The sequence below is a fragment of the Sus scrofa genome, chromosome 9, assembly GCF_054392235.1.
Source record: "Sus scrofa isolate SSC_HxYL_T2T_F1_AM1 chromosome 9, Sscrofa_HxYL_maternal_Yorkshire_Landrace_v2.0, whole genome shotgun sequence".
Classification (NCBI taxonomy): domain Eukaryota; kingdom Metazoa; phylum Chordata; class Mammalia; order Artiodactyla; family Suidae; genus Sus; species Sus scrofa.
In genome coordinates this window covers 42,300,401-42,318,945 of record NC_139391.1, presented here as the reverse complement: position 1 = coordinate 42,318,945, position 18,545 = coordinate 42,300,401, and the positions used below count along the sequence as shown (strand labels likewise).

Below are 18,545 nucleotides of genomic sequence, written 5' to 3'. Positions count from 1 at the left end.
CCATTCTCTCTGATTCTTTTCCCACATGGATTATCACAGAATATTGGGCAGAGTTCTCTGTGCTATTCAGCAGGTCCCCATTGGCCAATCATTCCATATACATAAAAAGATTTTTCTGGAACAAGATATTTAGTTAAACCAAAACAATTATATAACATCATATATGTCATATTCTAAGAATGAGATCATTGCCTGAATAAAAGAGTCATACAAAATCCATCTTATGACTGATGACTTTGGAGAGCTGCATGCTTACCGAGGAAAGGAGTTGGTTATCTTAACTAAATCTCCTTTAAAAAATTCATAACTTTAAATACTGTTGGTTAAATTAATAAACATTGTTATTAAAACTTTTTGTAGAAGTTCCCGTCGTGGCTCAGTGGTTAAAGAATCCGACTAGGAACCATGAGGTTGTGGGTTCCATCCCTGGCCTTGCTCAGTGGGTTAAGGATCCAGCGTTGCCGTGAGCTGTGGTGTAGGTTGCAGATGCGGCTCGGATCCCGTGTTGCTGTGGCTCTGGCGTAGGCTGGTGGCTACAGCTCCGATTAGACTCCTAGCCTGGGAACCCCCATATACTGCAGGAGCGGCCCTAGAAAAGGCAGAAAGACAAAAAAAAAAAAAATACCTTTTTGTAAATTTGACAGATGAAGATGGAGACTTACTATTGGGTTTTTTTTTAATAATTTTTTTAAATAATTTTTTTATGGCTGCACTCAATGGCTTATGGAAGGTTCTGGGCCAGGTATCGAACCCAAGCCACAGCTGGTCACCTACATCACAGCTGTAGCAATACCAGATCCTTTAACCCACTGTGCCAGGCTGGAGATTGAACCCAGGCCTCTGCAGCAACCCAAGTCACTGCAGTTGGATTCTTAACCCACTGTGCCACAGCGGGAACTCTGATTTAAATATTGTTTTTAATTGCATTTATTTTAATACTAGTGTGTTCCAACTTTATTTTCCTTCAAACACCTATTTTACTGATAATATTCTCTCCTGTATGGTCTATTTCCTTTGTTCGGTCTTTTTTCTTCCAATGTTTTTTAATTTCTTGGTTAATGTTAGTTATTCATATAATAAACATCTTAACATGTAGACTCTCAATTTTGCAGAAAATATTTTTATTAGTTCATGTCCTGACATTTTTAGAAGTATTTAATGTTTATAGTTAAAGCACTGATAAATTACTTTGTAACATACCACTATTGTTTCTAATCTTAGACTGTTTTCCACATTTTCATTTTCTAAATATTCAATTCTATTTTTTTAAACAAGAATATGTTCATTTAGTGGATAAAAATATCCTATCAGTAGAGCACAAAAAAATTTTTTGGCTGCACCCTTGGCATGTGGAAGCTCCTGGGCCATGGATTGAACTCATGCCATGGCAGCAACAACACCAGATCCTTAACATGCTGAGTCACCAGGGAACTCCTGAGCACAAAATTTTGAGAAAATGTTCTATAAAAGCACTATTGGAAAATCATGAAAAATAGGTCACTTCAAATTATAAACAAGTATGTTTTGTAATAAGTTTATCAGTACAAATGGAAGAGAAAATCAACTATTATGGAAAAATCTAGTCAGCCAAACTAGATCACTTAGACTACCTAAATTCATTCTAATTAGATTTAGTACAATTAACAGAATAGTTACAAGTTTTGAATTTTTTTCTACCTTTTATCACACTATTGTCATTCTTTTTTATTACCATACATAATCATAATTTCACTATCTGGTACATAATCAATTCCAAAATTTTTTTATCTTAAATAGAATAACTGTCTTATTACTTCTTGTTAAGATTATAACACTTTTAAATTAATAAATTAAACTACATAATGGTTTGATCAATATCTATCCCTGGCATTTTTTTTTTTTTTTTTTTTTTAGTAACTGGGTTGCCAGTGCACTTGATGAACTGAGTAACTTCAGGGCTAATGGAGCAGATGTGGCCAGAGCAGTCACGAAATTGACTGTTGGCAAGTACTCAAAGGTCAACCCAATAACATGGTCATTGAGCCAGCTGGGAGGATCCAGGAGTGAGACATCTGGTTGCCACAGTAGACTACCCATGTAACTCAGGATTACCAGGTCCATTTTGTACTGACTCAGGCTGCTCAAAAATTGTAGAAGCTGCCTCAGGCCTCACCTCCCCAATCAGCCTTTGGGCACCTCTGAAGTGGCTGGAAAGCCAGAAATGGGTTTTGAGGTAAACTAGTCTAAAACCTAAACTTTGAATTAGCCTGTGTACATGAATTTATGCTTCATTCTGTGTGTATAAACTAAGGGAACTAAATGCTTTAAACTATTGGGAAATTCAACCAGCGAGCACATCTGCCATGTATTCAAACTGTTGATTGTACATATATATCAAAAGTATTGGAGTTCCCATTGTGGCACAGTGGAAACAAACCCGACTAGGAACCATGAGGTTGCAGGTTTGATCCCTGGCCTTGCTCAGTGGGTTGAGGATCCAACATTGCCGTGAGCTGTGGTGTAGGTCGAAGACGTGGTTCAAATCCTCAGTTGCTATGGCTGTGGCGTAGGCTGGCAGCTACAGCTCCGATTAGACCCCTGGCCTGGGAACCTCCATATGCCGTGAGTGCAGCCCTGACAAAAGACAAAAGACAAAAAAAAAAAAAAAAAAAGGTATTAAAATAATAGATTTAGAAAACAACCAAGTTATCTGTGAAATTAATCAGAGAGTTCTACTCCCAAACATGAAGTCATGCCATATTATTATTGGTTTTCTACTCCTGACTATACATACTCAGATTTACTCTTTGTTTTCTCTCCACTCCCCTTCTCTCTCCTCCCTTCCTCCTTCATTTGTCTTTTTTCCTTCCCTCCCTTCCCTCTTCCATAAAATACATAGCAAGTCCATGCTATGCACCCCATATTGTGTTAGCTGTGGAGACATAAACAAGAGACACCCCATCTCTTAATGGCAATAATATGTTCTAAGTTGGCAGACTTACATGGAAAATTAGGAAACAAGATAAGGAATCATGATAGTATTATTTAATATTAATAATAAGCAAATATTTTCTATGTGTTGATGCTCTTCTAACCACTTTAATAGTATTTTCTAATGTATCCTTACAACAGCCCTATGAAACTAGTAGAATTGCTTCCCCTCTTCAGAAAGTGAAACTGAGGTCCAGAGAAACTTAAATAACTTGGCCCGGGGTGCAGAGCTCATAAGTGGTGGGAAGTGTGAGTCAAAAGCTGGGAGGCTGATTCCAGAACCTGTAGTCTTAACCACTAAATTGCACTACACACGAGAGAAACTCTTTAGTTGACAAGCAGGAAATAAATTAAACCACTTAGCTGCTTTATTTTTACTATAAACATTTTAAAAGAAAATATGTATTTTGTGTCTTCCACATGAGTATAATTTTGACCGAGCTTAGTAGCAAATGTTTCATCTTCATTATGTGGTTACTATGGGTTGTACTACTGAGGTTTAGTTTATACTGATCTTTGAATCTATGGGATCTAGTTCTGCTTGAAAATATGCTCCAAATTTTGACTGCAGGACCAGAAAGTGTTTTGGCTACACGAGAGATTGATCAAATAAAGCTTCAAAATAAAAGTATTTTCAAATGGGTTTGGCATGAGTTCCTGCTGGCTCAGCAGGTTAAGGATCTGGCATTATCACTGCTGTGGCTCAGGTCACTGTGGTTGAGGGTTTGATCCCTGGCCTGGGAACTCTTCTGCATGCCAAAGGTGTGGCCAAAGAAGAAAAATAAATGGGTTTGGTAAAGGATATGTGTGCAGTGAAGATAAATTTCATGTTTAAGCAATGGTAGAGTGTTCCCTTAAGAGAAGATGCTTAATATTGCACAACTATCATTTCCATGGCAATTTTGAGATAAACAAGAGAATCTTTCACTTTGGGAAACTGGTGTGTTATGTATAGCTATAGCCTTATCCGAAAGCTCATATTTCAGATTCTAAAGATAGATGTTTCAGTAATTGTATGTGTTATATATGTGTCAAATAGTTTCTATTTCATTTTCACATGTAAATGGGCCAAATAATCCTAGATGGGAGAAAAAGTGTTCTTTGTATATTTTGGATAAAAGTTTTTTGAGGTTTTTGTTTTGTTTTGTTTTCCAGATGTGTCTTTTGCAATATTTCCTCTTGGTTTGTAGCTTGACTTTTCATTCTCTTGACATTGCCTTTCATAAAGCACGTTTTCTTTTTCTTCCTTTTTTTTTTTTTTTTTTTTTTTTTTGGTCTTTCTGTCTTTTCTAGGGCCGCACCCACGGAGCATGGAGGTTCCCAGATTCTAGGAATCTAATCAAAGGTGTAGCTACTGGCCTACACCAGAGCTCACAGCAACGCCGGATCCTTAACCCACTGAGCAAGGCCAGGGATTGAACCCACAACCTCATGGTTCCTAGTAGGATTCATTAACCACTGAGCCATGATGGGAACTCCAGAGCACATGTTTTTAATCTTAGAAAAGTCCAGCTTACCAATTATTTCCTTCATAGTTTGTGCCTTTGGTGCGATACCTAAGGTCACCACATACCTAAGGTCAGTTAGGTTTCCTCCTATGTTATCACCTAGTAGATTTATAGTTTTGCATTTTACATTTAGATCTATGATCCGTTTCTTATTTGTTTTGTTTTATTGTTTTATTATATTTTGCATGAATGGATGACCAGTTGTTCCAGTACCATTTATTTAAAAGACTACCTTTGCTCCGTGGTCAAACGTCAGTTGACTTTATTTTTGTGGGTCTGTTTCTGCAGTCTCTGGTCTGCTCCATTACTTGTTCATCATTCTTTCTCTGATATCATACTGTCTTGATTACTGTAGCTTTATAGTGAATCTTAAAGTCAGGAAGCATCAATTCTCTAACTCTGTTCTTTGATATTGACTCTGGAGGTTTTGCCTTTCCATATAAACTTTGAAGTAATTTTTTTTTTCATATTTTCTATGACTGGATTTTTTTATTCTTTTGTCTATCTAGATTTAATCTATTACATAGAAAGATCTATTTGCTGGTTCTTATAGTAAAAATACTCTTTGCCCTCTTTACTGATCTTAATAATAATTTTAATAAATTATTACTGATTAATTATGAAAGTACATAATTGTTACTTGCATCTGATAATGATTATATGCCTAGAAAAACCAATCTAGTGAAAGGAACGAATGTGTAAACTTATTACAAAAAGTGAATAATTTGAGAGACATATAAGTAGAACTGCATGGGAATCTAAAAGAGATTGTTACAAACTTGGCCTCAGACAGTCAAAAATAGTAAAAATGACTTCATGAGGGGAAAATGGGGATTATTGTTTAATGGCACAGAGTTTCCACTTGGAATGATGAAACGCTTTGGAAATAGATAATGGTGAAAGTTGCACAACATTATAAATGTTGTTAATGTCATCGTTATACACTTAAAATGGTTAAAATGTTAAAGTTTTATACTATATATATTCACAATTTTTTACAATTAATAATAATATATGAAAAACCACTGCCTTATATACTTTAAATAAGTGAATTGTATGTTATGTAAATGGTATCTCAATAAGTTGTTTTTTCCTTTTTTTAAAAAAAAAGAATGGCTTCACAGAGCCAATGACATTTGATTTTAAAAAGGTAAGAGATTGCCCTCATAGAGAAGAGGGGAAAGGAATTTTAGGCAAAGCCATTTTTGCATCGAGATTTTTATCTTTTCAGCAAAAGTCTTACAGTAATTTAAAAAAAAAAAAAAACTGTAAAAAATGTATCTGTAAACCGTGGCCATAAGTCCAGAACCATTAACTTTCCGTCAAGAACAATTCTTTGAATCAAGAAGGTAATTAATGCCAAAAAAAAAAAAAAGGTCGGGGGGGAGGCTGACCTAATTTTGAAAGGGCTTGGAAAAACTCTGAGGAACAAACAAACTAATGAGAATCAGCCATCTTTATATCCTTCTTTCTGACAATGGTCTTCATTACCTATAACTAAGCAATTCTGCTTCCTAATTTCCTTATAAAAACAAATACCTTAAAGTTCTTACGTTATAAAGATCACAGTAACAACCAAATTAAAGAAGAGTCTAGGCTAACAGATGATGAAGACATTCTGGAATATTCTGAAGAATTGTGACTTATTCTTCTTGACATGGGATTTCCTGGCTGGAGTTTTCATTCGATGACTCAGGGCTGAGATAGGCTTATCCCTGGATTTGTTGGGATTCCTGTTTTCAGAACTCATTTCCTAACACTGGGTCCTCAGTGACTGAGAGGACAAACACTGATGTTAAGGAGGTAGGGATCTTCTCCACTAGGCAATGACCATGCCTGAAACTCTGGAATGCAAGCTGTGTCATTCTGACAGGGACACTGCCGAGAACTCGGGATAAATAGCTTAATAAGACATCGGATGTTTCTAGAAAATAAAAACCTTTCCTTCAACTCTGGTACAGTGACTGTATGCTATAATAAAAAGAGCAGTACGCTTTGATTCCTAGTATCACCATTTACTACCTGTCTGGTTATGGGTTTGATGAAGCTCCAATTCCTCCCTGTTAAAGTAGGGTTCTTTATACATGGACATTCACATTGAAAGATAATAGAATAAACCAATTTACTTTCAGATGTGCCTTTTATAAACAACAAGTCACTGGATCTTTAAAATAGTTTTACTCCATTATGAGATTCTTACCTACTCCTAACTATCATCTCTTTGGAAATCGGGATAAAATTTCTCTCTTTATTTCAAACGTATCTCAGTATTTTGCATCAGACACAGGGGTAATAAAGGAAGTGTTAGAAGCAAGAGTTGTGGAAAGGCATGATGTTGAGAGGCAAGTATAGATTCTGTACCTTTATCATGTATCCAATCTCCTTATTTTCAAGTATATCCTGACTCTAACTATATTTGCCAAATTCAGAGAAGAAAGGAACTGGTGTGAGCAGACCAGAGGTTTTTGTTTTGTTTCATTTAACTAAAATACAATGAAATCAACTTTTTTTTTTTTTTTTTTTTTTTGCCTTTGAGGGCCACACCCATGGCATATGGAGGCTCCCAGGCTAGGGGTCTAATCGGAGCTACAGCTGCCAGCCACAGCAATGCCAGATCTGAGCCACGTCTGTGACCTACATCACAGCTTATGGCTGTGATGGCAACACCGGATCGTTAACCCACAACCTCATGGTTCCTAGTTGGATTAATTTCCACTGTGCCACGATGGGAACTCCAAAATCAACATTACTAACGTATGATTCTGTGAGTTTTAACATGTGTAAGCACCATCACAATCAGAAAGCAGACCAGTTTCATCATCCCCACAAAGTGGCTCTTTGTAATAACGTCCTCCTTCCTCCCCCAACCCTGACAAACACTGATCTAGTCTCTGCAGCTATAGTTTCATCTTTTTCATATAAACTTTCATATGAATGGAATCATATTGTGACCTTTTGAGACTGGCTTCTTTCTGTCAGCATAATGCCCTTGAGATTTGTTTACGTGTCAGGAGTTTGTTGATTTGTATTTCTGAGCAGTATTCCATTGTTTGCATTTTCCTTTATTCATTTGTTTACTGGAGAACATTTGGGTGGTATCCAGTTTGGGGCAGTTATGAATAGAGCTGCTATGAACATTCATATACAGGTTTTGTGTGAAAATAAGTTCTCATTGCTCTATGATTTTGCCCTAAAGGGAATGTTTTGCAATGCCTAAGGAATATTTTTTTTTTTTTTTGTCTTTTTGCCATTTCTTGGGCCGCTCCCGTGGCATATGGAGGTTCCCAGGCTAGGGGTCTAATAGGAGCTGTAGCTGCCAGCCTAAGCTAGAGCCACAGCAACACGGGATCTGAGCCGCGTCTGCAACCTCCACCACAGCTCATGGCAACGCCGGATCGTTAACCCACTGCGCAAGGGCAGGGATCAAACCCGCAACCTCATGGTTCCTAGTCAGATTCGTTAACCACTGCGCCACGACAGGGACTCCTAAGGTTGGAATATTTTTGACTGTCAAAACTAAAGCAGAGTGTGTGTGCTGGGATTTAGGGGAAAAGCTGAAGGGCTGAGGTCAAGGTGCATTATCCTACAACACTGGCACAGGACAGACTCCAACAACAAAATTATTGACCCAAAATATCAACAGGTATATAGTATTTACCTGCGCTACAGCAAATACCTAAGAGTGGGGATTACAAGTGTATATGATAAGTAAGTGTATATTTATAAGAAACTGCTAAAATATTTTCCAAGATGGGTACATATTTTGATATTCTCACCAGCAACGAGTTCCAGTAGTTCCTCATTCTTACTAGCAGTTAATATTGCAGGGTTGTTTTTTGTCTTTTTCAGGTGTATTTGTGGCCATTCTAATAGGTACATTAGGCTAGATCATCAGAGTTTTAATTTGGATTTCCTTAATGGGAAATAATGTTGATTATATACATGCTTTTAATTTTCTTACTTGCCATCCAAATATCCTTTTTGGTGAAAGATCTATTCAAGGTTTTTTTTTTCACCCAATTCTTTTTTTTTTTGGCTGCACCCACAGCATATGGAAGTTCCTGGGCCAGGGATCCAACCAGCACCACAGAGCAGTGACTCTAGCCACTGCAGTGACAACACTGGATCCTTAAGCCATTGTGCCACAAGAGAACTCCTTGCCCAATTAAATTGTTTGCTTTCTTACTGTTGAATTTTGAGAGTTATACAGTTGACCCTTGCACAATGCAGGTGCCCCAACCCTCCGCACAGTTGGAAATCCAAGTATAACTTACAGTGAGCCCTTGGTATATGTGATTTCTACATATACTTGGTTCCTCATTCATGGATTCAACCAACTGCAGATCATGTAGTACTCTTATGTTTACTATTGAATAAAGTCCATACATATGTGGGCCTGTGCTTGCTGTTCAAATCCATGTTATTCAAGGTTAACTGTATATTATGGATACAAGTGCTTTGTTGAATGTGTCATTTACAAATATTTTCTCCCAGTCTGTAGCTTGTCATTTCATTCTCTACATACTATCTTTCACAAGAGAAAACATTCTAATTTTGATGAAGTCCAATTTATCATTTTTTAATTTTACGGATCATATTTTTAGTATTTAAGAAATTTAACTAACCACAGGTCATTAAGATGCTCTGTTTTCTCTAAAACTTTTGTGGCTTTATGCTTCCTATTCAGATTTATGATCCACTTGAGTGACTTTGAGTATAACGTGATGTTTAGGTTGATACTCATTTTATCATACAGATGGCTGTTTGTTCTAACCATATTGTAAAATTATCATTTTTTTCATTGGCTTGCCTCCCTACACTCATCAAAAATCAAATAGCCATATTTGTATGTCTACCTTCCATGGACTTTTTATTCTGTTTTACTCATCTTTGTATCCATCCCTTCATTAATTCTGTGCTGTGTCAACTACTGTAGCTTTATAGTAAGTCTTCAAATTTTTTAGTGTGACCTCCAACATTATTACTGTTCTTTTAAAAATTTGTTTTGTCTGTGCTAGTTCACTTGCTTTTCCATATCAATTTTAGAATTATCTCATCTAGATCAACAAAAATTCCTGTGAAGATTTTGCTTCAAATTGTGTTAACAGCTTGGAGACAGTTAATATATTGAATATTGAGTTTTCCAATCCATGAATACAATGTCTTTCCATTTATACATCTATAATTTTTTATCAGTCTTTTGTGGTTTCAGACTACAGATTCTGCCCTGTTTTGATAGAATTTCCTCTCAGGAAGTTATTTTTAAATTTCTCATAAATGATATTGTATGGGGTTTTTTACCTTTATATCTAATTGGTAATTTGTCATTGGTAAAAATACAATATATGGAAATACAGTTGAATTTTGTGTTGACCAGTATCCTATGCCCTTGATAAACTTGCATGTTAGGAGTTCCCGTCGTGGTGCAGTGGTTAACGAATGCGACTAGGAACCATTAGGTTGCGGGTTCGGTCCCTAGCCTGGCTCAGTGGGTTAAGGATCCAGCGTTGCCGTGAGCTGTGGTGTAGGTTGCAGACGCTGCTCGGATGCCGCGTTGCTGTGGCTCTGGCGTAGGCTGGTGGCTACGGCTCTGATTAGACCCCTAGCCTGGGAACCTCCATATGCCGTGGGAGGGGCCCAAGAAATGGCAAAAAGACAAAAAACAAACAAAAAAAAACCTTGCACGTTAGTCCTAGGAGAGTTTTCATAGGTTCCCTGGAATTTTCTGTGTACACAGTCACATCCTCTGCCAATAGGAACAGTTTTATTTCATTTTCAGCCTACATGTGCTTTATTTCCTTTTCCCTGTCTTACTGCAACATAGCCCTTCCAGTATGATGTTAAATAGAAATAGTGCAAATGGACATCCTTGCCTTCTTCATGATCTCGGTGATGGGGTAGTCAGTCTTTCACCATTAAGAATATTAGCCGTATATTTGTTGTGGATATCCTTTAGTGGATTCAATAAGTTCTCTCTCATTCCCAGTTTGCTAGAGGTTTTGTCATAAATGACTTGTGAATTTTATCAAGTATTTTTTCTATATAAATTGATAGGATTAGGTATTTCTTCTCTAGCCTGTTCACATGTTGATTATATCGACTGATTTTTTTTTTTTTTTTGAAAAATCATGAATGAACATGGTATTACTGGGATAAAACCCATTTGGTCATGGATATTCTTTTTATATATTGTTGTATTTGATTTGCTAACATTTTGTTGAGGATTTTTGCACTATGTTCATAAGGGATATTGGTCTATTTTATTTCTTGCACTGTCTTTGGTTTTGGCATCAGGATAATGCTGGCCTAATGAAATAATTTTGGGAGTTTTCCCTTCTCTTTTATCCTTTGGAAGAGGTTGTGTAAAATTGGTGTTATTTATTCCTTAAATATTTGATAGCATTCTCCCATGTAAATATCTGGACCTAGATATTTCTTTTTCAGAAGAGTATTAACTATGAATTCTATTTAATTGATTTAGGGCTATTCAGAACATCTATTTATTCTCAAATAACTTTTGGTGGTTGGTGGCCTTTAAGAAATACATCCATTTCATCTAAGTTGTCAAATTTGTATTCATGGAGTTGTTGGTAGTTTTCCCTTATGTGTTTAATATCTGTGATTTATTTAGTAATGTCTCTTTTCTTAATTCTGATATTGGTTATTTATGCCTTCTCATTTTTTCTTTATAAGTTTGGCTAAAGTTTTATCAATTTTAATAACCATTTTAAAGAAGCAGGTTTTGTTTTGTTGATTTTTTTCGTATTTCTGTTTCCAATTTTAAGGATTTCTACTGTAATTTTCCTTTCTGTGTGCTTTTTCTAGTTCTTTGAGGTGGAAAATTAGGCTACTAATTTATACCTTTCTTTTCTAGAACAATCAACCACTTGATGCTATTAACTTCACCCTAAGTACTGCTTTAGCTGTTTACAACAAATATTAATGTTATACTGTCACTCTTGTTCAGTTCAAAATGTTCTCTAACATTCCTTGAATTTTATTCTTTGATTCATGGATTATAATAGTGTGTCATTTAATTTCCAAATGCTGAGAGAACCAGTTATTATTCTGTTACTGATTTCCAGTTTAATTTCATTATGGTCAAAAAACACTTTGTGGGGAGTTCCTGTAGTGGCTCAGCAGAAATGAATCTGACTATCATCCATGAGGATGCAGGTTTGATCCCTGACCTTATTCAGTGGGTTTAGGATCTGGCATTGCTGTGAGCTGTGATGTAGCCCAGGGGCTACAGGTACAATTCGACCCCTAGCCTGGGATTCTCCATGTGCCACAGGTGCAGCCCTAAAAAGACCAAAAAAAAAAAATTGTGTAATTTCAATTATTTTAAAATTTGATAAGTTTGGTTTTGTGATTCTAGATACGTTCTATCTTGGCGAATGTTTCATGCGCACTGGAAAAAATTCATATATTCTACTGTTGTTGGGTGTAAAGTTTTATAAATGTCTAGTAGATCCAGTTGATTGTATTCTTTAGTTCTATATTTTTTGCTGGCCATATTAGATTACAAGGGCTTCCATAACAAATTATCACAAATTTAAATTATCACATCTTAGAACAACATAAATTTATTACTTGAGAGATCTTATGTACTTTGCCTAGTTTCCCCAATGATAACATCGTGCAAAACTTTAGTAAAATACCACAACCAGTGTGTTGACACTGATATGGTCAAGACAGAAAACATTTCCATCACCACCAGCCTCCTTCTCGTAGCCCTTTTTAACCACAGTCACTTCTTCACCCCCCCACCCACCGCTCCTTAATTCCTTAACCTCTGACAACCATTTATCTCTTCTTCATTTTCTCCATGATTTCATGAATATTATGGGATCATTCAACATGTAAGCCACAAATATGAGCAAGGAAAAACGAAGAATTTTGTGCCCAGCCCTTAAAATTAGTCACATAAAAAGGAAAGTCTCTTTAAGATAGTAGGGTCAGAATTCAATGTTCAATTTCTCTTAGCGCAGTTGCGTGATTGTTCTTCTTTTGACCATACCAACACTTGTGGAAGTTCCCAGGGCCAGCGAATGTACCCACCACAGCAGCGACCTGACCCACAGCAGTAACAATGTGGATTCTTAACCCGCTGCACCACAAGGGAAATCCCTGATTCTTTTAACAATCTGTTTAAACCATACATATTTCAAATATAAATGTTAGGGAAATCTGTATCAAATATACTTTATGGATAAAACATATTAAATATTATATAAATACTAAATAGGAATAAATTCGAATACATAATATATATTTCATACAGATAGACCTCACTATATATGATATTTTTCAGAAGACCCTAAGATCTTTTTTTTTTTTATAACAATATCACAAATTACTACATAATGCTCTTCCATCATTTTCTAGCCACTGGTACCCTCACCTGATTGAAGATTTTGAGAATTTGACTTATAGTCTTCATCATTAAAAATCCTAATATCCTTCAATTAGACCTCAGTGTCTAAGAGGCAACTCCTCCAATACTTAAATTTCTTTGTTCCTTAATTTTCCCAGCTTTAGAAACCTAAAAAAGTAGTCAGTTGGCAATTCAACTTTCTGTCATCCTGCCCTACTAACTATAACCACACCATTTTTTCCTACTTCTTATTTGTTTCTGTTAACTTCTTTACGTAAGAATTTAAATTGTATTCAAGTATCTACCATATCTAAAAAAAAAAGTTCTGCTCTCTGCTCTCCAGGAGTTCCCGTTGGCTCAGGGGAAATGAACCTGACTAGTATCCATGAGGATGCAGGTTCGATCCCTGGCCCCACTCAGTAAGTTAAGCAATCCAGCATTGCCATGAACTGCAGTATAGGTCGCAGGCAGCAGCTTGGATCTGGCATTGAGTGGCTGTGGTATAGGCTGGCAGCTGCAGCTCTGATTCAACCCCTAGCCTGGGAGCTTCCATATGCCACAGGTGCAGCCATTTAAAAAAACAAAAACAAGACAACTGCTGTCCTAACTTCTGCTTCTTCATGTCTAACCCTACCTGTTAAGCTTCTCCAGTTAAAACTTCCAGGAAGTTTATTTACTCCTCATTTACTTTCTCTCCTACCACTCACTTCTCAAACCAGTGCTTTTATTATTCTTTGGGGCAATATCATTAGCAACTTTTTCTATTCATGCAATAGCTCACCCAAGGAGTTGTCACAGGTGCTAGTGACTTTAGCTGACATTTAGATTCTGATGCTTTCTAAATTCACCTTTTTTAAACCAAGTCTTTCTCAGCTTCATATCTGTATATTCAAGTCTACTGAACCAACATCTCCATTTAGACGTCATAAAAGCACCTCAAGTATAGACTGTTCATGTCTAAACTTACCTTTTTTCCTTCTAAAACTTATTTCTCCTACTCTGTTCCATACTTTAATGAATAGCAACCCCCGCCTATGTAGCTGTGCATACCTGGAATAATTCTTAGTTCCACCTCTTCACACCCCTCACCCAGCAGTCAATCACTATCTTCTCAACACTCTCAAATTCATTGAATTTTCTCCATCCTCGTTATTAGCACCTAATTTCAGGTCAGCATTACCTCTCACCTAGGTGACTGAACAGTCTTTGTTATTTAAGAGTTATTTATTAAGCACCTACTATGTGCCAGACACTATTCTGGTCACTTGGGATATAACAACAAATAAATACAGATAAAAACCTTTCTTTTATGAAGATCACCTTATAGCAGGTCAAGATATATAGTAATCTCGGCCTGGCATAGTGGGTTAAGGATCTGGCATTGTTGCAGCTGTGGCATAGGTCACAGCTGTGGCTCAGATTCAATCTCTGGCCCAGGAATTTCTATATGTTTCCATATGCCATGGTTGTGGCCATAAATTTTTTTTAAAAAAGAGATAGTAATCAATGAACATAATATAGAGGTAAACTACATAGTATTTTAGAAAGTGAAAAGTATTACTGTAAAAAAAAAAAAAAAAGTCAAACGGAGTAAGGAAAATGCTGATGGGTAGGTATGGGGCTGTCTCCAGTGTTAAATATAAAGAAGATAACATTTGAGCAAAGAGCTGAAGGAAGAGTGTTGATGTGAAAACCCAGAGAAAAAAACAGGTAGGGGAAACAGGCAGTGCAAGATTGCCTTGGACCAGGCTATCTGTGTCCTTTAATAAATGAGCCTGACCAAGACTCATTGTGCCAGGGAGTCTGGTCCTGCCATGCTCCCACTGAAGTGGTTAGAGGAAAATAACCACATTTTTATTTTAGAAATATAATCTCAGAGTTTCGAACACAAAATGATGCCCTATATTTCTGTATCCCTAATACCCAGCTCAGCACCTGACACAATTTATACCTAACATCTATTGAATGAATGATTATAGCAGGCTGAGACTGGGGGCAGGGAAATTAATTAAAAGACTGTTTCAACACCATAGATGAAAAATGACAAAGGACTGGATTGAAGCAAAACCTTGAGGATGGAGATGAAAGCATAGATTTGAGAGAGATTTAAGAGGCAGAATTTAGGAGGCAGAGATTAGTGGCCAGTTGCTTACATTTGGGCTGTGGCAACCTAGGAGAGAGGGGAGAAAGAACAGGGAATCTATTTCTGTATGGTTTTGTTTGGCCAAGGAAGGTGATGAGGAAGAGGATAAACTAAGTGTGCTTTCTTTTGTGTGGTTACACTAGTGGAACTGAGGTAGAGATAACTGATGAACTGCACCTATTCAAGAGTGAAACACAAAAGAAGTCTTAGTTTTGGGAGTGAGTAGGCAGTGATCTCAAACTCAGTGGGCGTAAGAATCAGCTAGGGAGCTTGTTAAAACTTCATTTTTATTTATTTTTTAATTAAAGTATAATTTAAATGTTTTGGGTATATAGCAAAGTGATTCAGTTATATAAGCATTTATAAGAATATATATGTATCTTTTTCAGATACTTTTCCATTGTAGGTTATTATAAGATATTGAATAGAGTTCCCTGTGCTACACAGTAGGACCTTGTTGATTATTTTATATATAGTAATGTGTATCTGTTCATTCAAAACTCCTAATTTATCCCTCCCCCTTCTCTTTTGGTAACCTTAAGTTTGTTTTCTATGTCTGCGAGTCGGTTTCCATTTTGTAAATAACTTCATTTGTATCATTTTTTTTAGATTCCTCAAATAAGGGATATCATATATTTGTCTTTCTCTTTCTGGACTTCACTTAGTATGATAATTTCTAGGTCCATCCATTTGCTGCAGATGGCATTATTTCATTTTTTAATGGCTGTGTAATATTCCATTGTATATATGTACCACATTTTCCTTATCCATTCATCTGCTGATGGACATTTAGGCTGCTTCCATGTCTTGGCTATTGTGAATATTGCTAATAGTGCGGCTGTGAACCAATGGGGGGTATGTATCTTTTCTAATTAGAGTTTTCAAAATTTCATCAGTTTAAGCTTAAGCCCAGAGATTTCTTTTTTAGAAGCTCCATAGTAGGGCTCAGGGATCTGCATTTTATGCAAACAGGCACAAACATGGGTGTTCCAGTGCAGAGAGTGTCTAGACCTCACTTTAAGAAACACTAATATTGGTAGTAGATGGGACTGGAGCATATGAATTAAAGGGTACAAGTATGAATGAGAAGAGGATCAAAGGAAGAAATCTAGGGAATACATATTCAGAGATAGGACTCATTCAGAGAAAGCTTTTGAGCTATGGTCTGAGAGCTCTGCTGTTTACCAGTTCACATCATTGTCCTAGACTCATGGTCCTTCTTGTTTGGAGCTAGGAGTTTGTATTAGACAAAGGGAAGAAAGATACTTTGAAAAGAAACTGGGTTCAGAGTTCCCACTGTGGAGCAGTGGAAAAGAATCTGACTAGTATCCATGAGGACTCGGGTTCAACCCCTGGCCTCTCAGTGGGTTAAGGATCTGGCATTGCCATGAGCTGTGGTGTAGTTCAGAGATGCGGCTCAGATCCTGCATTGCTGTGGCTGTGGTGTAGGCCTACAGCTACTGCTCCAATTTACACCTCTAGCCTGGGAACTTCCATATGCCATGGGTACAGCTCTGGGGGGGAAAAAAAAAAAGCAGCAGCAGCTGTGTTCAAATTTAGAAGAAACCTGAGTGCCTAAATAAGAAGTTGATCTCAGTGCTGTCATCTGTGAAAGTTTTTGATCAAGCCAAGAAGATGGTGAAAGCAGAATTTTTGAAAGATCGGTTTTGGTCTGAGAAGAGGAGAAAATAAAGCAAAATCAGCTTTTGTAAAAAAGACCACAGAAAGGGAAAATCAAAAAAAAAAAAAAAAGGTGCATACTGAACTGTACAAAAAATAGGAAAACCCCAATGAGGAAGGCAAAGGGCTAAAACTTAATTGAAGTCTCAGAGGTCAAGGTCAGAGAGAATGTTTAGACAGGATGGGTAGCAGTGCCAAGTAAGACAGAAAGGGCTATAAATCCACCTGACACTAAAAATAAGAATATATAGTGCCAAAGGAATTACTGCTAAATAAAGAACCCTCTCATCCACATCTGTTGCTGAGATGACATGCTTTTAACTTTCAAGTCTTGCATTGATCATGGTGAACATTCAAAGTCACTGTGACCTTTTCTGAAATTCTGAAAAAGGAAACAGTTCCTACCTTTGTGTGGTCTTTTGAAGAGAAGTAAATGACCCAGAAAACTAAGAGAAACATCAACATCAGCAGTAATTTACGAACTGCAGCATTGGGAAACAAAGTGACAGCCCTGTGAGAGGGGACAGGAGAAATAATCCTACATTAAATCAAATAAACATGACATTGCTCTGCATACCTATGTTCTTCTTCAATACTTCCAGGATAAGGTTGTGTTCTATACAGCGGCTCTCTCCTGGGTTTCTAGAAAGTTCCATTGTATGTTCTATTAGAAATCAGAAACAGCTGTTCTCCCAGAAGCAGAGAGCTGAACTCGGTGAAGCAGGAAAGAATTCCTGGTTCCTGACTCTCAGATGAACTCTCTCCTTTGGGGTCACCTCAGGGCTCTGAGCCTTTTCTCTTATCAAGGACTCAGCATGTAGAGCAAGCTTTTAGCAACTGTTTACCCTAAGAAACACTTTTTTTCTGTTGCCCTCTAATGAATCCTGGTATCTAAATCTCTCTAGGAGACAGACACACATGCATATACCATTACCCTGGTCTTACCTGCCTCCAGGGCCTGCCTTCTAAATCTCCCATTTGTTTTTTTAGGCAGCTTATTTCCACCTAGGGTCCTTCTAAAGCAGTTGAGAAACCTTGCCATAAAGGGCAAGGGTGTATTCTTTAGAGAAGATCATTGTTGAGTGGCCAGAATTTTCATTTTAGAATCCCAGAATCCCAAATGCATGTGGCAAAGAACTAAATTACGGCAGTGTTTCTCAAACTTCTTTTGCCCAGGATCCACAGTGAAAATCATATCCAATCTCATTTCAGGGCACACACACACACACACAAACAAGTTTCATAAAACAATAATTACTCTTACTACATGCAGTGAATATACTCTACAAAACAACTATTTTGTAGTTATTCTGTTTTACTCTATGCTACTCTAGTCCACTTTTTAAAGTATTTTTCATGTCCAAATAAGACAATTTTTTTAGCCCCTAAAAAGTTGCAGTGCACCATTTGAAAAGCACTGACTGGTCTGTGGTTCTCCTTCCCGCCTCTGCCAGTACGCCTGCAAATAAGAGCTGGATGGTACCCACCTATGGATGAATATCTGCTCCATCATGTTTTCATATACGATCCCAGGAATTACAGCCGTCTGGAGTTGCTTTGGTTAAAGCAGTCTTTGCATTTATTTCTGGGTTGGAGTTTCCCTATAAGCTTCATTGTTCAAAAGATGAACTGTCATTTGTGGCCAGAATGTGCCAGGTGAATCATAGCCCTCCCCTGTGGTTGTTGTGGAAACTGCAAAAACTGGCAGTGGAAAGGGACAAAGGGCACTCAGAGATGTGGAAAAGCAAGGTTTATTCAGCACTGGTGTGGGCTCAGAGGAGTCACCTCCAGAGTGTGAGCAGCAGGTCTCTTTTCTCAGCAACTTTTATACATTACAAAGTCTTGATTTTCCCATGTAAGCATCCCG

The 18,545-nt window shown here is 37.2% G+C and overlaps 1 protein-coding gene and 1 long non-coding RNA gene across 22 annotated transcripts in view; one reads left to right on the top strand and one right to left on the bottom strand.

Moving 5' to 3' along the window:
* The window catches only part of LOC146399864 (uncharacterized), a 112,858-nt gene that overhangs the window by 37,510 nt on the left and 56,803 nt on the right, over positions 1–18,545 (top strand). The gene's annotated exons all lie outside the window — the stretch shown is intronic.
* Positions 1–18,545, bottom strand: part of LOC100524387 (NXPE family member 2) — a 40,604-nt gene that overhangs the window by 13,681 nt on the left and 8,378 nt on the right. For 15 of the 21 annotated variants that reach the window (XR_014815341.1, XR_014815339.1, XM_084976117.1 and 12 more), the window contains exons 4-5: positions 18,166–18,379; positions 17,084–17,189 (exon numbers count right to left, since the gene is read on the bottom strand). Coding sequence is in view for 8 of the 21 variants with exons in the window: in XM_084976111.1 (XP_084832237.1) it covers positions 17,084–17,189; positions 18,166–18,191 (132 nt within the window). In the remaining 13 variants the exon portion in view is untranslated. The remainder of the gene's footprint in view (positions 1–17,083; positions 17,190–18,165; positions 18,380–18,545) is intronic. The other 6 variants (XR_014815338.1, XM_084976125.1, XM_084976108.1 and 3 more) reach the window with 1 other exon arrangement.